Raw genomic sequence first — 20,655 nt, forward strand, 5'->3', positions numbered from 1 at the left:
TTTGAGATAGAGCGTTATATTTCGTATTATTTGATAATTCATTTTGCGTTCAAAATAGCATGGACGATGGCAACATCTAATTAGTTAGCTTTACGAGTTTTCGACAAAAAGGTTCTGCGGAAGATTTATGGTCCTTTGCGCATTGGCAACAGCGAATATCGCAGTCGATGGAACGAGGAGTTGTACGAGATATACGACGACGAGATGTAGTTCGGAGTAAGACCTCCACTCCAGTGGAGAAGGACCTGACTACACTTGGAATCTCCAATTGGTGTAAAACAGCGAAAAGGAAGAACGACTGGCGCGCGTAAACGGTGTCTCTGCGCCAATAAAGAAGAATAAAAAGTTATTCAGACTATACCATGTTCGAAATTATTTGATTTACCCACAATACTTTGGTCCTTCGTACTCTTGTACTCCCATGTTACTTAAATTTAATTTCATCTCCAAGTATTGCTTAAAATAAGCCCCTGTCTTGAATCGTTAATGTCACATAAAGACAAGGTAAAGTCATTTGGTGGTATTTAGTCAGATATCCAGTTTCAAAACAGCTACTAAGATTCGCTGGATCAAACCTTGTGGCGGAGTCCGCCTTAATGCGCCGCCTCCTCCACGACCAATTTTCTGCGTTTTCGAACTTTATTTGTTTGTAAGATCTCTATGCGGTTAAGTAAGCATTGCGCGAGTTTCACATTGAAATCTCGAGCAATATGCTGGCAGTTCGGTTGATCCTCCTACAGCACACTATATTAGCTTCAGTATTCGATTTTTTTCTAAATTTCGAAATCCGCAAACCGTTGCGTAACCCAAATGCTTTATATTGCCTTTTATTCCAAACCCTAAAATTGAAACGCAAATACGCGCTAGATAAAAATAAAAAAACTGCGCGGCAACAACAAAGATAAGCACCTAAAATAAAGCAAGTAAAAATACGGCAAATAGGGAATTATTCCACGAAACGGCATTAGAAACGAACCGAAAAGAACAGGTCGTATTGTGTAGCTAAAGCCAATATAAATAACCAAAGTAAAGCAAACGACAGCACGAAGCACAGAATGGTATGGCATCAAAAGCACGCGAAGCAATGAACAAGTGTATGGCGAAGATGAATGAACCGAACGCATTGCAACGAACGGTGCGAAACGATGGGTCGGACTCATAATGCTTGTGAACTTAAATAAAAATAGAAACATTTTCTTTCAGAAATTTCTAATTTTTCAAGTGAAGATCTGGTGGGAAAAATTATAACAATAAAATTTGTGTTATGGAAAGCCAGAAACATGTATTAGCCGAAAAGTCTAGTAGAAAGCGGGACAAGAACGTTTGTGGTAGATTAGAAAACGATGAGATCAATGCTATCTAACCGTTAATGTGGTTGTTTCATTTATTTACGGTTGTTCCTAGTTTGCTGCGAGCAAAAAAATTCGTGGCATCCAGAAAGAAACAGGCAAATTTTCCTGATTAGCGCTAATTGGAGATTCCAAGCATAGCTAGGTCCTTCTCCACCTGGTTTTTGCAGCGGTGTGGAAGTCTTCCTCTTTCTCTGTTCTCCCAAGCGGGTACTGCGTCGAAAACTCTCAGAGCTGGAGTGTTTTCATCCATTCGGACGACATGACCTAGCCAGCATAGCTGCTGTCTCTTGACTCGCTCAACTATGTCAATGTCGTCGTATATCTCGTATAGCTCATCGTTCCATCGACTGCGTTATTCGCCGTTGTCAATACGCAAAGGACAATAAATCTTCCGCAGAACCTTTCTCTCGAAAACTTGTAATGCCGAAATGTTGTCATCGTCCCTGCCTCTGCACCATATAGCAGGACGGGGATGATGAGTGACTTGCATAATTTTGTCTTTGTTCGTCGAGAGAGGACTTTACTTCTCAATTGCTCACTAAGTCCGAAGTAGCACCTGTTGGCAAGAGTTATACTGGATTAGATTTCGAAGCTGACGTTGTATTTGGTGTTAATACTGGTTCCACGTTAGATTAAATTATCTAGGACTTCGATGTTATGACTGTCAACAATGACGTGGGAACCAAGTCGGGAGTGCTACGACTGTTTGTTTGATGACGGGAGTTATATCATCTTACCGTCGTTCACTACCAGACCCATTTTCTTCGCTTCCTTATCCAATCTGGAGAAAGCATAACTAACTGTTATGCTGCAGCTGTACACTTTTATAGAAGATTGTATGTACCTTCTCTATTCAGATTTGCAGCTCGAATTATTTTCTAAACCGGTAGATTGAAGTTGTCGCACTAAAGGGAATCGCCTTGTCTGAAACCTCGTTTGAACGAACGATTCGGGGAGGTCCTTCCCGATCCTAACGGAGCTGTTGGTATTGCTCATCGTCAGCTTACACAGTTGTTGTCAAAAGCAGCTTTGAAATCGACGAGGAGGTGGTGTGTATCGATCGTCTTTCCACGGATATTTTCCAACATTTGGTGCATGGTGAATATCTGGTCAGCCTGATAAGGTCCAATCAGTTTGTTGATGGTGAGCTTCCACTTTATCGAAATCGCCGTTATCGGACCATCACGCTATCCTCTAGTTGCCACACAAACTGATCGTTTCAAACCAAAACCGTGTTAAAAATGTCTGCGAAGCTTTCCAACAAATAAATGTTTATATTTCCAATATTCTCGAGTACCCCCATTCTTATGAACGGTATTGTATTTTTTTTATAGGCTTCGATTTTATTGGTCTTTTATTGCACATCTTACAGTCTAATATTTTTCTGTGTATTTTATACGCTTCTTCTTATGACTCTTATTTCTGTTTTCATTTCCATATTCGCATTTAAAACTACCGATGAGCTGACAACTCGCATTTGCCTCTCACATACGAACTTGACGAACGTCTTCAGCGATCATTAACCTCTTTCCTGTTGCTTTAGCACAACACTAACAACAATAACATGACTAAAAATTGAAAAAAAAAAATTAAAAAATAAAAAGAAAAACCTGCTCCCTTTACGCGCCTCCCTCTCCGTATAGGTAATCTAAAGAAATCGAGCATTTCCAGCAAACAACTGACTACCTCTCTACTCTCTGATTGCGCCAACAGTTTATTAAAAGCAACAACAACAACAGCAGCAGCGACAATAATAAAAAAGAAACTTGTCATAACAATAATAACACCGAAAGTGGTGGAGACACATCATAAGCGCAAGACTTGCTGCTGCTGTTGCTGCTGCTGTTGCCGCGCATGTTGTTGAAACCATTAGGCGTTTGACTCACGTACGCATTTGTTCTTATTTGTATAGACATATTTTTTTTTTCGTTGGCGATGCTTGGATGCGCGTGTGCGCGCTGGCGTAGGCCGCCAAGTGAAGATCACTTTTGGCGTTCATACGCCAAACATGCGCGCATAAATACATGTGTATGTATGTTTTATTTTTATAGCACGACAGTTGTTCGTTTGCTCGCGCATTCGTTCGTTGGTGGTAAGTTGATTGTCGCGCGTGCGCGTTGCAGCTGTTCGCTTTGCTTACACGCTAACCATAATTTGATTTGATTTATGTATTTTAGTTGCCGTCTGGCATCAGCGCTTCACATGTGTGGGGGCTTACATGAGATAAAGACACAATAAACTCGCACCGCTTGCGAAACTGCAGACTTAATGGTGCTGCGCTGCCGGTGCTACATGCTTGTAGGTGTTCTGCGATTGCGTGTACTTTGCTTATAACTTTCTCCTATTTGTTTTCTTATCGCATCTCTGTTGCTTCTATCAGTTTCAGTAATCTCATGCTCTCTTTTGCTTATACCACAATCTTATGTGGTGGAGCGCGTTAGTCTGGTTTCTAAATGACTTGTATTTGTTTGTCTATCGATACCTCCAGTGCAATAAATCTGTGTGGCAACAATTTTGTCAGCAAATCACGTCACGGCTTGCTTTTGTTCGAATAGTTTGCTTGATATCAACCGGAAATCTACTTTGAAGCTAGTTGTGGCTCCGTAAATGTTTATGCAGCTGGTTGAGAACATTCTCGGTACGCGGAACTGGAGTCGACAGCATCTTTAGTGCTATATAATGAAAGTTGTGGAAGGTGTGGATCTCATAAATTGAAAATACAACGAAAAAAATTGCTTCTCTAAATAACGAATAACAGTGGTAGAGTCTAAATAAGGCCTCAATGGAGAGGAAATGCCATCTGCTCGAAGTAGCGCGCAGCATCTTGAAAATTTTCAATGCATCTTCGGCTGGGTTAGAGCATTTCAAAACTCACGAACTCGCTGATAAGGCAGTAGTTGTAGGCAAATATTATATTAGTCTTGCCTTAAAGAGTTTAAAATTTGCGGACGGCAGCGGAATATTGCTGAGTTGAGAGACTTGATGACATGTTGCAAAGAAGACTGTGAGCTTGTGATTGGTTATAAATCCAAGCTTGTTCCGGTTATGTAGAAACGTATGATAGATCTTGTTCGTTATTAAATCCACTTGGTTTCAATAGTTGTGTTAACAGTGATTCCTAGTTGTCGTATTGCAACATGTTGCCAGGAAAACTAAGATCTCAATCGGCTGCTTCCAGTTACGCAGAAACGACTGATATGTTGTTGTAATGGTTATCTTGTCCCCTAGGTCATTCAACGTTAGGCCCAGGAAACGAGCTGTTTCGACGAGTTCGGACCATAAGGAAAGAGGGATCAGATGTGTAGGGTTAGCTGCGCATGCAAAGAGGTAGAAGTCACGCTTGGACTCGTTGCATGATGGACATATATTTGAAACGAGGTCGATTCTCGATAAGTAGGGATTTAACATGCTACGGTATCCAAAACGAATCTGCGCAAGGGTATAATGGTATTGATCGATTATAAATTCAGCGGTTCCAATACGTAGAATTGACTTCCATAAAAATCCTTTAAACTATTGTAATTGTTGTATAAGTGATTTGTATGCTGTGGATTTTTGGTCGGCTTTAACCCCAGTTGCTGCCACTTACGCCGAAGCGGCTGATATATGTATATCCAGCGGATTCTAAGACCTAGAACCGACCTGCATAAGACTTCTAGATGTCGCATTGTGAAATATTGCAAGGAAGAACGTAAGAATGGAAGCGGCTTTCGCGAATGCAGAGAAGACTGACACATCTTGATCAATTATAAACCCAGTCGGCTTCAATACCTGGGACCGAATACAAATTCATTTAAACCTGTTCCGGTTACTCAGAACCGACTCGTTGTTATGCGAGAATGGCGTTGTGGCATTGTTTTTCTTGTATTTATAGTCTAACGGTTCTTGTTGACGAATTTTATGAGGTGTTTGAGAAGTATAAAATGCTGCTAGTCTAATGAAAAGTACGCTGTTATGCGCATTAGACAGTGGGTTTTATTGCGGAACCAAGCTTTTTCTAAAGATTTGAGCGTTATTTCAGATAGATTTATGCAAATTTTTAAAAATTTTCGGGGCTTTGTAAAATAATTATGTATATATACATATGTAAACATAATATTATATGTTTCTTCACTTTTATTATTTACAGTTATATAACCAAAATTATGTTTTGTAGTAATTTTCAATTTTACTCTCTTCTCTTTTCAGCCAGTTCCATATTTAAATGGCTCCGGGTGCTAAGTATCCAAATTAAATTTCATGCATTGTTGTTGTCATACTCTACAAAATCTCCACTAGTTGTAACAAATTACAACGTCAAGTAAAAATCTCGAAAATATTAAAAAAAAAATTGACAAAAAGTACTAAAATATAAATCAATAAATTAAGTAAAGTCAAAAGGCAGAAAGTAAAAAAAAAATAATAAAAAGTAATGCAAACTAAAGTGTTCAAAGGCGTGTTTTTGGAAGTGTTCGAAAATCTATTTTGTTAAGCAGCAATAAAAGAAGTGTGTCTACATAAATGTAAAAATATAAGTCTAAAATATTCGATGTTTGAATGTTAACATTTCAAATAAATAGAATTGCATAAAAAGAAAACAAAGTGCAGGGTGCAAACTTAAAAATACATAATAAAGCCAGCAGCGTGTAAAAATGTCACCGTTATTTTTGAATGTCAAAGAGCGTCCAAGTACTTTGCGGCAGCGCAAGCAAACATCGTTTTCGCACCACAGTGCGGTGGTGTGCTTGTGAAACAACGAAAAATGTGCGCAAAACTCAAAGCAGAGAATACGCCGTTTAAAAGTAACAAAATAAAACAACAGTGAAAAATTAATTAAAGTAAGATTTAAGCATCGTGCAAGCAAGAAATCTTAAAATTTCTATATACTAAAAGTAATTGTTTTCAAAATAAAATAAAAATTCAAAAATATTTCGGCAAAAGGTCAGTATAAAGTGTTAGCTTGGTAAACAACCGTGTGCGTTGTAGCTCGTTAAAGTGAAAAGTAAAAATATATAATTTTTTCTCTACAACAAAGTGTCAACGTTAGTAATTTTGTAGTTGTCGAAACACATTACACCCCAAATATCCTACTTTCTCGCTACAACTCTCTGTCTCTCGCTATCACACCCTGCGTGCGCATTGTTTTATGTGTGTCCGTGTGAATTTATAGAATTTCTTCGTTAAGCAGCTGTTATAAAGAAATTTACATCTATGTACAGAATAGAGGATACCAGCGGTGCCGCAATGGATAAAACCAAGCAGAAATGTGAGTAACATTTTTCAACTAACAACTACTAGTAAAGTATGCATAAATATGTTTACAATTTTAAAATTAGCAAATTTAATATTAAACATACAAGTCTCCTTATTATTTTTTTTAATTTTTTTATATTTTTTTTTTAAATATTACATAATATTTTTTTTTTAAATATTTTTTTAAATATGTTTGCTTAAATATAAATGAAAAGTTATAAATAAAGATAAATTTAAGCTAATATTAAACATTCAAGTCCATGTAATAATTTTTTGAAATATTTATTTAACAATATGGCAATGCTGTATAAATAAAAATTTATAAAAAAGAAACAGTAATATATTAAAGCTAATTTTAAACAATTAAGTCTATATAATACTTTTTTTTTTAACTTATTTAAAAAAATGGCAACACCGTATGTCTAAATATGTATAAAACAAAAGTTATAAAAAAAGAAACAGTAATTTATTCAAGCCAAATATTAGCTAATATTAAACGTTCAAGTCTATATAATATTTGTTTTAAATATTTATTTAAAAATATGGCAACACTGTTTGCTGAGATATAAATGAAAAGTTATAAATAAAAAAACTAGCTTATTCATGCTGAATTTAAGCTAGCATTAAAAATTCCAGTCTAATTTTTGTATAAATATTTATTAAAAAAATATGGCAACACTGTTTGCTGAGATATAAATGAAAAGTTATAAATAGAGAGACAGTGGTTTATTCAGGCTAGATAAATGATTTTTAAGTTATATACATTTAAGTTTATATAAATGTTTATAAAAATCTGGCAACACTCTCTGTTTAAATAGAACTAAAAAATTATAAGTGAAAGTAAGAAAATATAAGTTCTTCAGCAAAGCAACTGATTTCAGTTTCACTTCCTGGTATTGTATCCTTCCTCTGCTTCGTATTATGCGTTGTTTTGAAAATATATTTATTTCGACGTTGTTTTATTAAGCCTTGCTTTTAATTTAAGTTTTGGTTACCTTTTTTCTGTCAGCTTCCAAATTTTCGACAAGTTGAAACACGCTGTAAACAGCTATAAGGCTTCTAGTGTTATTTATAAAGTTTTCCATTCAGGTTAGGCTGAGAATTAATTATCGAAGTATCTGAGAACATATTTATTATATATTATTTAGATCCAAAAGCACAAAGTTTAAGACGATTAGCAGCGTTGATCTCTCCGATAATATTTCAATCTATCTAAAATATCTCTGCTTAAAATGTACCAAGATAATATGAAGTCAAAGCAAAACGCTCGCGTCAAAAAGCTCGCTCTTCCTTCTATTCTCCGTGAATTTCGAAAACTCTTTGCCCGATCTTGCCTTTCTCTTTCTAGTTTATTTATGCTCTACAAGTTCTCTGCATTAATTAAAATATAGATATCTCTGCTTAAAATATACCAAACTAGGGCGCAGTCTATTTATAAAATTCGTGTCAGCAAGCTCTTACTTTCTATCATTTTTTGTACGCCTTCGAAAACCGTTTGTCCAAACCTTTTCTCTGCAAACCGTCTTCGAACTGTTACTAGAGTACATTTTTGTAAAACTGCACCATTCATCATACGTTCTTCGTGGAAAGCCTTATCCGGGAAACTCTTAGTTCATAAAAATCTATGTTCAAAAGTTTGGTTGAGCTTCTACTGCTCTAACAGAATAGAGCTTTTTGATTTTATCGATCAAAACGATAGCGCTAGAAGTCTAAAACACCCTTTAGTTAAAAGATATCTTCTTCAAAGCATTTCGGGGTTATAAATATTCAATACTGCTGCCGCCGAGATTTCGAGCCCTCCACTGTTAGATTGTTGGCGCTATGTAAACTCTAGGTCTTTTAGCACTACTATTACTAGTAAAAGCTTTGTATTTGTTTTACGTTGAAACTTTGACTGTTTATATCTATAAAAAGAACTCTTAAAAACTCTGAAGTTTTTTGGTCTCACGTCATTCTCACTTTATACATATTTATGTACATATAAACACATCTGTATAGACAATATTACGGCCGTAGCGTGCGAAACAAATTTTCTACTTTACTCGTCATCAGCAGTTCAATTTGTGTCTCTTTTTTTATTGTTTCCAACAACAACTACTAACAGTGCCTATAAATATAACCGCACGTTTGTGGGGTTTCCCCCCTCATACAGCTTGGCTTTTTTACGACTCTGACTCACAAAAAGGCTGTGCATACAGTTTTCTTTTATAGCTTTTGGTGGTGTGGCCACCTACGGCACCGAACCCTGCTGACAATGAAGCTGGTTGTTGTTATTTGATTTACCTACCTGTGAAATTTTAAAAATCATTTTCTGCGTGGCACAAAAGTACACACCAAAAGTGGTTTATGTTTTCCTTTAATTAAAAAAGAAAAAAGTTTTTGTTTTGCTTATTAGTTTTGCTTTCGAGTTTTAACTACTGTTTTTGCATTCAACTTCAGAGTTTCCCAACAAGCCGTTTTGACCTTTTTCCAAATACATTCACCTCAGCTAATTATCTCGCATCTGGCAAAACCTTGGCTTTTTTGTACTAATTTGATTTTTTTTAATGTTTTTTTGGTGTGATTCATAATGCTTCAGTTATGGCGGCGCCCACAAGCTTCCCATAAATATATTTATGCTGTGTGTGTGTGTTCTTCCATATAAGTAAGTAAATACATTTATATACATATATAAAAATGCTCCGACCACCTGAAACGTGTATGTAAGTGTTTTTTTTTTCCTCAAACAGATCAGCTTTTAATGACAGTAATAGTTGCATGGAAATCCACAGGTGTCTGTTTCATTGAATATAAACGCTAATAAACGAAGGTTTTTTTTACCCTCGGTCAGTGTTTCGAATTTCGATAGCAAATACAGTTCACGAGGGAACATATCTTGAATGACTGTGCTGTGTAAGTTACCAGGTGGAACAAAGGGTCTCAAAATTCCAAAATTTATTCGCAACAGAGTTAGCGTACCGATACTGTTTGTCCGTAGTGCACGATTATGGATCTTTAAAATAACTTTTACTTATTTAGCAAAGACCAGAACCAGGTTTTACCCGCATAAACGAAGTTACCAAATAACTATGGTGGTCACCTCTCTTTCCAACCAACCATCGTATAACAAAATCCTTTCCACTTTGCCGTATGCTACGATCCACTACGAAGAACGGCCAGTATATGAGGTAACAGCTAAACTCACCACAGCTACATGCTCCGTGTGAAAATAGAACTAAGGAATATTATGTGGGCTGTAGTGCCTTTGGTTTGACCGAGAGATACTGCTTGTAATACGATATTAAAAACTTCAATTTCACTCAAATAAGGTGCAAAAAAACGTCTTTCATAAAGGTCTCAAAGCTTCTAACTATCGACGCATGTCAAAATTTACACCATCTTAGATGAAGACTAGACCAAAAAATTCTATCTGTTTCTAAACTTGATACTATGGAAGGTTTTTAAGATTTAGGCTGATAAGTAGAGTATCTTACTAATCTACTGGATTTGAATTTCGTAATGTCAAAAACAGCTGTTTTATAAATCTCCAACGACAATGAGAACAGTTTAGATTATTGATTGGATTAAGTGTAATCTAATCACTTGAAATTTTTTATCGGGACATGTTATATATCGATGTGTAGAACTTAGAGACGAACTCCTCACTATGAAATAATAATTCCGGTTTTCTCTCGCGAGTTTGCAATTAAATTCTTTGACAGAAAAAGGCATAATATGGATGGGTACTACAGATTTCCAAGAACCATCTCTATACCAGTATAGTGTAGTTCGATCGTTTGACCATGAGTCAAGCTTTGTTGCTAACCCAGAAATAGGTTATCTGTTAGCTGAAATGCTGACAAACCCTCATCCATGACGACAACGTTGAGTCATTAGTTAGCATTACCAATTTTCGAATTTTCGCAAACTCGCTAGCCACTAAAAGATAGCGTGTCGTCATGCTGCTGATTTTTTTTTATAAAAATAGAATTTTCATATAAAAAATCGCACGCCAATTAATTAGCTCATTAGACATAGTATCCAACTCACGCCCACACCTCAGCAAAATTTGTCAATTGACTCACTTAAGACTAAGCGAAAACGCTAGATCTGTCTTTGCGGACTTTTAGCGCTACCGAATGACTTTAAAGCTATTTGATGACCTTCGTGTGTAGATACGAGTGTGCATGAGGGTTATAACCACAACAGAGTGGCATAAGAACAAAAAAAACTCATCACCTTTGGTTTAACTATGATTAGCGGGAGTCACAGACCGTTGACAAGCGCTTAAGAATCAGGGTTGTGTTTTCAATATCGAAAATCAGTAAAAATACACATGCAATGTTGCTGACATCTTGACGCCAACAGCCAAGGCGATTGGACAGATGGTCAAACAAAGTGTAAAAATAGCAGAAATACATGTCAGAGATTCAATGAAAGCTTAAGTGCTTGGTAGCTTTTCGTCTATTTTCAGCTGAAAGCTAGCCAAAAAATGCTCGCAGCTATGCATTGCTAAATGTGGGGGGCAGTGAGAAAACAAAGGCTTCCACTAGTAGCAGATCCGTGGCGTTGATAGGAATGAACAAACATTTTAAGTTTAGCGCTGTCGAAAAAAATTAACAATAAAATATAAAAAAGTTGGAAAAATCAACGAGCAGCAAGTAACGGTATCAAATTAAGCACGACAACTCACAGTCCGTCAGAGCGTACGGAATGTCTTGTTTTAAGTAAAAATAAGAACGAGTCATATGAAAATACGAAAATAAGCAAGCATTTTATTTTCGTTGGAAATGCGCAAAACAAAAGCAGAAAATGTCAAAGCAACGGTTGAATAAACGATAATGCAACAATTTTAAGTAAACGGCGACAGCGTGCAAGGAGGAAACACACACGCATGGACGTAGAGGTGGCAGGAAGTGCGCACGCCAGCTCCTAGCCGGCGTACACGTAACAGCAAAGCGAGTGATCGACCGACGAAGGGTTCAATGTGCAACACGCCACGCTCCCCAATACTAAAATTAAGAATCACTGCTAAAAAATAAAAACAAAAAAGAAAGTGAACGTTTGGGCTGGGTATGGTAAGGCATGCTCATGGCAGCAGGCAGGGTTCTTCGACTGCGTAAGGAACGGCTCGCTGCCTGCCGGGCTGTTGGCTGGTGGGCTGTCGTTGAACGCTTTACGCGCCACAGCTGTTTAAAATTAGGCAAGCAGATAGAGCTAAAGAGAAAAAGAATAAACATTAAAATAAAAGTAAAGCAAAAGCGCACATTCATTCATTCGCCGGTTTATTGAACTCAAGTGGAAAAAATTAAAAGCCTCAAATTAGGGGGAAAAATAATAAAATGTTGCCCAAAATAGAAAGTGCCGAAGTGTGGGAATATTTTTCTGTTTCGAAAAGCGTAAAACATGGCTTTTGACGTAAGCTATTCGATTTTCGCACTTTCTAATTTTAATTAAGGCAACGCAGTTTTATTTTGAGATGCTTTTAAACATATTTTTTACGTAAAATATGTTTAAAACCATTTACATAATTTTTATAGCATAGTTAAACCTTTTTAATTTATTTTTGTTTTTTTTGTTTTCAAATAGTTTATTATTTTTACATTATTTATTTTATAAATTTTTTGTATAAAAAATTTAATTTTTATGCGGCATAGATTTTAATTATTACAATTATAAACTTTAATTTTTATTTTTTATTATTGTGATTTTTTTATTTTTATTTTAATTTTTATTTATTTTAATATTTAATTTGTTTATTTTTTTATTTATATATGTATGTATCATTTTCGAATATTTTTTTTTTAATATTTAAATATTATGAAATTTTTTTTTTTTTTTAATTTTTTTTATGCGTCATAGGCTTTTAATTATTGTAGTTATAAACTTTAATTGGTTTTTATTTATTTAATTTGTTTTTAAATTATTATTGTTATTATTTTTTATATTTTTTTGAAGTTTGTATATTATATATTATTTTTAAATGTATTTTTTTAAATAATTTGAAATTATAATTTATTTAAATTTAATTTAATTTTATTAATTATAATGATTTTATCTATTTTATAGCTGCAAAGGTTTTAATTATTACAATTATAAACTTTAATTTTTGTTTTTTATTATTATGATATTTTTTTATTTTAATTTTTATTTATTTTAATTTTTTTGTTTATTTTTTTATTTATATATGTATATATCATTTTCGAATATTTTTTTTTTAAATATTTAAATATTATAAAAAATATTTTTTTTTTTTTATTTTTTTTTTATGCGTCATAGGTTTTAGTTATTGCAATTATAAACTTTAATTGGTTTGTTATTTATTTAATTTATTTTTTTTATTTTTTTGTATAATTTTTTTTTTGAAATTTGTAGCTTATACATACATATGTACATACATTACTTTTAAATGTATTATAGATTTAATAATTTGAAATTATAATTTTATTTAATTTAATTTAATTTTATTAATTATAATATTATCGTTATCTATTTTATAGCTGCATAGTTTTTAATTATTAGAATTATACAATTAATTTTTTATATTTTTTCATTATTACTTTTTTTAAATTTTTTTATTTTTGTAAAATGTATTTCTAAAAATAAAATGGGTTTTGCAAAACAATTTTCACATGTTAGACTTTTATTATAAAGATTTTTAATTTATTTTTACATATTAAATAGTTAAAAATATATTTTTATTTATATTTATTTTTTTGAGATTATTCGACTTTTTATTTAATATAATATTTTTCAATTCTTTTATTTTTTAATATTATTTATTAGTTTAGATTTTTAATCTTTTATTTTTATAATTTTTTTATATTTAATTTTTTATTAGTTTCTTAATTTTTGTTATTAATAATGTTTTTCTCATTTAATTATGCAGCATAACATACATACATACATACATATGCCATTCTTTAATTCGACCTTCCACCGCCCTTTGCCGCTCTTCTTATCCCACGCCCCTACTTCAACTCGTGATTGACTTTAGTTTTGCCACGACGAGAAATAAATAAATGAATTGTACAGCTATTTTTTGCTTCTTATTCAGCAAGCATTGCAACGCGTCGCCATATTGTCACCAAACATTTACTTGACACTTGACGTTTTGACAGTTCTGCACTACACTTAGAAACGTCTCTGGTTTCTATTTACCCCGCTGTTCTTATTTTACACACGTATGTACATACATATGTATGTAGTCGTATTTTTAGCTGTATTGATAGATGGTTGCGCGCTTTTGGCGCACAAGTGCGGCGATGCCATTGAATATTAGGATGGGTCTTAAAGTTCAAATAATGTTTTTGTTTTTTATTAGGAATCAAAAATATATTTTTTTTCAATTGAATTTTTGTATCTAAAATTCTTAAAAATCTTTTTGTATTGTTTTTGATTTTTATTTTTTTTTTTTTAGTATTTTTTGTTTATTTTTTATATATTTTTTTTTAGTTTTTTATATATTTTTTTATATGTTTTTGAATATAGCTTTTAATAAAATATTTTTTTTGTTTGTTTTTTTTTATTTATTTATTTTTGAATTTAATTTATTCTTATTTTTTGTTTGTTTTTTATTTTTGTTTTTAATTTTTTTTTTATATTTTCTTTGCTTTTTATTTTCTATTTTTTTTTTAATTTTTTTCCAAAAATAATTTTGCATTTGGCCTAAAAATTTCAAGTTCCTTAAGCAAGCTTCAGCGAAGTTACATACATATGTATATGCATTTTACCGACGCTGACCCCTGTGGCTATGCTACATTTTTATGCTTTACACTTTAAACATGCTTTCAAGCCACACCACTGCGCTCTAATTCCTCAATAACGTGTACAACTATGTTGCTAACATATAATTAAATTTAATTAAGTTGCTAGGCTGCAATTAAACAACATTTTGCTTTTATTTCGTGCTACCTAACTCCATTTTCTGTTGTTATTTTTGTAATACTTGAAATATTTTTTTTACTTACAAAATTCACATACAGTGGGCTTTAAGATATTAAAAATAAAAAATTAAAAATTATTGCCTTGCATTTGACTTTGCATAGCAATTAATATAATATCAACGGGCATTTAGGCCAACTTGCCTCGTCTGGTCTCGCTCTGTTTATACCTTTACACCTTTGCTAATCTGTGTTTTTTTGTTTTGGTTGGAAAATTTACATATGTATGTACTTATGTACATGCAAATGTGAATATGTATATAGTCAGGTTATTGATACCATTTCGATTCATATTTTCAACCGCTATCCGTTGGCGGTCTGTAAAATAACCATTATGCAGCCAGGTCGCTAATGTTCTGTTTGAATTTTCTAAATATTGTTGCATTATTGTTTGCCTAAAGGGGTGTGTATATATATCCGTCTAGTAAAGCCAGCATATTGCCGAAAATACTGGCAATGAGCGCAGGTAACAGAAACATCAGAGAGTCAGAGGCAGTTACCGCAAAACGCGCAGATCCATATCCATTTGTCGACTATTGAACGAAAGATTAGATTACATGTGTATTTCTATGCAAATAACAAAGAAATAGCGGCAATTAAAAATTTTAAAGAAATTTCATGTGGAAAATTAAAAAAATTAACAAAATTGAAAAAATAAAAAATAAAAATAATTTACAAATTTAAAGAAATATATACACTTAATTATTATAGAATTAAAATGTATAAAAATAAAAAAAAAAATAATAATATAAAAAATATATACATATAAAAATAGAAAAAGTATGAATTAAGAAAAATAATGAAATTAAATTTCCAAAAACAAGAAAATTGTCGAAAAAAGGATGCAACCGTTCAAAAAAATTGTTTTTATTTGTAAATAATTTTATTTGATTTTCTTTTTTTGTTATTTTTCAATATTTTTTAATTTTTTTTTTTTTTTATTTTTAATTTTTTTTTTTTATTTTTTTTTTTTTCAATATTGTTTTTCCTATATTTTTTAATATTTTTTTAATTTTTTTTAAATAAATTTTTTTATTTTTTTTTTTATTAATTATTTCAACTTTGAAACATGCAAACCCCGAACATTACATTTTTGCTTGCCCTAAATCGTTAGACTGTTTGACCGCTCGTTTGACTCTGCTATGCTCTCCCACTTTTTCACTTTCGTAATTGTCAATAAAAATTGCCGCCCGCCGGCAAGCGCTGTTATGCCGCATTTTTTACGATTTGCACATGCGTTCTCAATGAATGTCGCTCGTTAAACTCAGCGGTGCCAAAGTGTGTGTGTAAATGTCTTTTTTCTCGCATTTTATTGCTTGTGCTCATAATTATGCATTCTTCTCTGTTGTTCTTTTGTTTTGAGTCAGCTGATGTCACTAAGGCATTTTAAATTAAAAAAATCAGCAATCTATTCCTTTATGGACTTTTATTAGAATTCTTCGCATAATCCACAAAATGATAAGATAAACTTTGACGTTACAAAAATGCTGTTACTCAGCAAATAAAGCTATATAAACACTTTTGGTGGAGGGAGAAATTACGTGAGGTGACAGAAGTAACAAAAAAGCAACAAGAAAATGATTGAAAAGTGTAAAGTTAAAGAAAAAGCACTTGTTGTGTTGATCTCGACTGCTTGGATCGATTATTATTCGAAAAAAACTTACGTCGAGATCTTTAATTGAAAACGAAAGCAAAATACAGCTTGTGCAAGAATTGCTCCCGCTCGACCTTCCCAGCGACATCGTTTTGCTCTATGGGCTCTTAAAAAATTCCAACAAGATCCGACGTTTTTTAGCCAAATTTTGTTTAGCGATGAAGCCCATGAAGCTCAATGAATATATAAAGAAGCAAATTTGCCGAATTCGGGACGAAGAGTTTCAAGCGCTGCCATTTCATCCAGAAAAAAACGGTTGGGTGTGGTATGTGGGCCGGTCGAATCATCGGTCCATATTTCTTCGAAAATAATGCCGGCGAGAACGTAACCGTCAATGGTGACCGTTATCGCGCCATGATAACCGACTATTTGTTGCCTGAAATTGAAGCTCGTGATCTCGCGATATTTGGTCTCAACAAGATGGCGACATTTTCCACACATCACATCAATCTATGGATTTATTGAGAGAACATTTCAGAAAGAAGATAATTTCATGTTTTGACCCTTCGATTGGGTACCAAGATCGTGTGATATCACACCGTTAGACTTTTTACTGTGGGAATATGTAAGGACCAAAGTCTATGCGGACAATGCCGCTTTAATTCAATTGTTGGAGCAAAACATCATGTGTGTCATTCGCCACTTATCAATCAAAATGCTCGAACGTATCGTCGAAAATTGGTCTCAACCAGTGGACCATCTAAGACGTAGCCGCGGCCAATATTTGAATGGAGTAATATTCAAAAAATAAATGCCAAAGAATGTTCTTTCGAATGATAATAAACATTCTCAATTAAATTTGAAGTTTCTGTATTGTTTCTTAAAAAAAGAGAACCTCGAAATGGATCAATTAGGGTAAAATTTGACATTTTTTTCTGCTATTGTCTCAATTAACAAAAAAGAACAAAAGGAAAATGCTCATATGGCATGGAACTTATATAAATATATAGAGAATATATCTGTACAATGACCGTAAACTTTGAAGGAAAACACCTTTTTTCTTGCCTTTACATTTACAAGCAGATTATTGAACCTTTGTTCCGCTTGCATCAATTTATATGTAATTATGTACATACATATGTGTGTGTATATAGTTCATTGATATACATACATACATATATGGTATGTTGAACTATATGCTATAGAAGATCTTTATTCTTACTTTCACAAATTCAAAATATCCGATAATCCCTTGTGTCTGCTGGGAAAGGAATCGCGTAAACTTCAATTTTGCGAAGGTCACTTTATTGCAATAAAGAAATGTACAGCTCACACCCACATTTTACCGCGCGGCTTATGCAAAACGGGAAGTGTATTTCCCAGAAGGAAAGTGAAAGGAAAACAAAGCCGAACAAAAGATCGCGGAGAACGCTATTAATAAAGGGTATAAATAAAGTGCAACTAACTGCAGGTAGACGCGCTAGATTTGCGCGAAATATTCGATATAGATCATTTATGAAGGCTTATGACCTGCAGTGCATGAAATAAGTAGGTGACACTTGTGACACACTCTTCCCAGTCTTTCGCAGTTTATACGCGTGTGCAGATCATTTACGTTTATTACTTTAAGAGTTTTTTAAAAGTACTTATAAACATTTTCAAATAATATAAACTAACCTATAAATATCAACACGCGTTTCCACAATTAAAAAATGTCGGATCTACAATTTCGCTACCCCTATTTCAATCGGGGTTCGATTAGAATCTCACCAACCGATCCGGCATTCTTTAACTCGCTGAGTACAAGAAATGCTACTATAAGAGTGAATTTGCGTGAAAATCACGATACGCGCGTGAGTAGTTTGACAACTGCTTTGAGCGCGGCAAATGAAAACAACACCCCCATCAATGAGGGCGAAGACAATCAATCGCCAGCAGAAGACACCGAAAATAGCGCAGATCCAATCACAGATGCGGCATGCAGCGCAGATACTGCTACAACAGCTGATCATAGCGCCTTAAATACAGCTACGGAGCAACTAAATTCGCTAACGCTGCGCAATTCGGCTTTTCAATTAACCAGTGATCGAGATTTTGTGCCGAAAACCTCGCCTTTACTGTCGCGTTACACGCGCAGCGCTCCTATAGATATTGCACCTCGCCGATATTTGCCAGTGCCACCAGACGCTCTACCAATGCCGAATTTCGACAATCCACGGCCGCGAAATAACGTACGCCGTTACTTGCCAGTACCGCCGCATGCGCTGCCGTTGCCGAATTTTCCTCCCAGACGTAATTAAAACAAATTTGCTGTGCTAAATTTTATTTATTTATTTTTTTGTTATTGAAGTAATTTATTTATTTATTGTATGTTTTGAAGAGAAAACACTAAATTGACTGAAATGCATTAATAAAAGGCTACCGAGCATAAGAACTCTAGAAATTTTACTAATTTTATTTAAATTCGTTGGGCTAACGCTTGTGATCTGCTAAAAGTGAGTGAGTGTTGAAAAAAATAGTTATTTGTGTGTGTTTTGTAATTTGTAAAAAAATCCAAATCCAAACGAATGTCGTCTAAAACAGTACATTTCGACTGTCATTGGCTGGAAATGTGGTGTTATTTGTTTTTGGTTCCCAAATGGATTGCTTTGTGTGAACGGAGCATTATGTGCAGTGTTAAGTAAGCACTTAATATTATATTTTTTCAACGAACTTAAACCGAGTTACAAAAATAATAAAAATGTGCGAATATTTGTATAAAACATGGAAGTACAAAATTCCAGTATCTATCATAAATGCCAGAAAAGTCAAATTTGGTGCTAAATTTTGAAAAGTGATTTTTTTTGTAATGCGACATGAAAAACTAAATGATTACAACTGCAAGGTAAGGTCTCTAACTGTATTTTTTCATCTACTGCTAACAGACATTTGATTTTTTAATATAATTGCAATCAAAAATTTAAGTTTGAAATCCTTAAAAAATTTTATAAAATGTAATTTTGTTCAAAATTGTTTGTTTATTTCAGCAGGGTTGCAAATAATGCATTAAAAATGTAATTACATTAGCATTTAATATTATTACTATTTTTTAAGCCTGGAAATCTTGATTAGAAATCATTTTAAAATTTCAAAAATTCTAATTTCTGAAAAAGTGAAACAATTTGTATTGCTCTTTTTTATTTCGTTTACTTATAATATGATCGAAAATTTGATACTCTATGCTCAAGGTTATTAATTTAATAACGCTAAAAAATTGACACTCTATGCTTCATGTAATTAATTGCAATATTTTGATTTATTCCCACTCGCTTTCAAATGTTAAATTTTATTTCTATATTTCTATGATTAATTTTTAATGAATCATGTGCCATTGAATATTAAAAACACACACCGCCTAACAACCACACTATAACTACATATATAAAAGAGTGAATTATAGCAACTTAAAAACTGGTACTCTACCAAAAAATGTATATTTATCGCTTGCGCTGTCAAAGTGCCTTCAAAACCACCGATTAAGTATGAAATATTTCCCATGCATAACTACACATTCCATGCAAAGATCAAGAGCTACAAACACACAAACAAGAATTTTAACGAAACAAAAAAAAACGAAAAAACAAAAAGAAAACATTCGAAAAGTTTGTGACGCCGAATATTGTGGCTGTTTTAAAAATACACACTTGCAATTTCACAGTCAAATCGACTCGTTGTCGTTCGTCACACATCGCACGCAGCGCACATGCGCTGTACACAGCAGCAGCAATAAAGCATTGAAAGCACTCGAAAAAGTCAGGGATAACAAGTGATCGCGCTAATTTATGCTCGCGATCACCATTTCTTTGTAGCAAATATAGCACTTGCTGTGATTTTTGTATTGACAAATATTGTTTTTACTTTTATCAATTGCTTTCTTACATACTTATATACATATGTACATATATATTTGGCTTTCTAAACGTTGTGGATTTTTAAAAGATTTTAAAAATTCTCAGTATATGTTTTTATGTGTTATATGTGGCTTCTTCATGCAGCTTACCCTGTAAGACTTTGTGAATGGTTTCAAAAGTTTTTGAAAGCTGTCTTCGTTTCGCTAAGCTTTTCTTTATATATTATACTAGATGAACAAAGAAACGGAGAGCACATGTGGTGCAACCCTGTTCTTTCTTTGTGTACATGTTTTTCGCTTAAAAAAATGTTGATGTAACCCTTTGTTTTTGTTTTCTAACACAAGGCTGATCCATTGCGAGATTGCCTACTTTTTAAAGAAAAAACCCAGAAACTTCAAATTTAATTGGGAATGTTAATTATCATACGAAAAAACCTTCTTTGGCATTTATTTTTTGAAGATTATCTCTTTCTAATGTTGACCACGGTTACGTCCCAGATGGTCCATCCGTTGAGTCCAATTTTCGATGACTTATTCGAGCATTTCGCCTGGTAATGGGCGAATGACACGCGTGATGTTTTGCTCCCAGACCTGAATTGAAGCGGGATTGTCCACATAGACCTTGGGACTTTACATATCCCCACAGAAAAAAGTCTAACGCTGTGA

General features: G+C 33.5%; 1 protein-coding gene across 2 annotated transcripts in view; it reads left to right on the forward strand.

The window, feature by feature from the left end:
• LOC120773480 (serine/threonine-protein kinase minibrain) overlaps positions 1-20,655 on the forward strand; it is a 72,165-nt gene that overhangs the window by 17,677 nt on the left and 33,833 nt on the right. The window contains exons 2-3 of one of the 2 annotated variants that reach the window (XM_040102407.1): positions 5,541-6,272; positions 6,551-6,597. In XM_040102407.1, the coding sequence (XP_039958341.1) occupies positions 6,576-6,597 (22 nt within the window). In that variant the 5' untranslated portion in view covers positions 5,541-6,272; positions 6,551-6,575. Of the gene's footprint in view, positions 1-5,540; positions 6,598-20,655 lie in introns of both variants that reach the window. The other variant, XM_040102406.1, reaches the window with a different exon arrangement.

The sequence above is a fragment of the Bactrocera tryoni genome, chromosome 4, assembly GCF_016617805.1.
Source record: "Bactrocera tryoni isolate S06 chromosome 4, CSIRO_BtryS06_freeze2, whole genome shotgun sequence".
NCBI lineage: Eukaryota > Metazoa > Arthropoda > Insecta > Diptera > Tephritidae > Bactrocera > Bactrocera tryoni.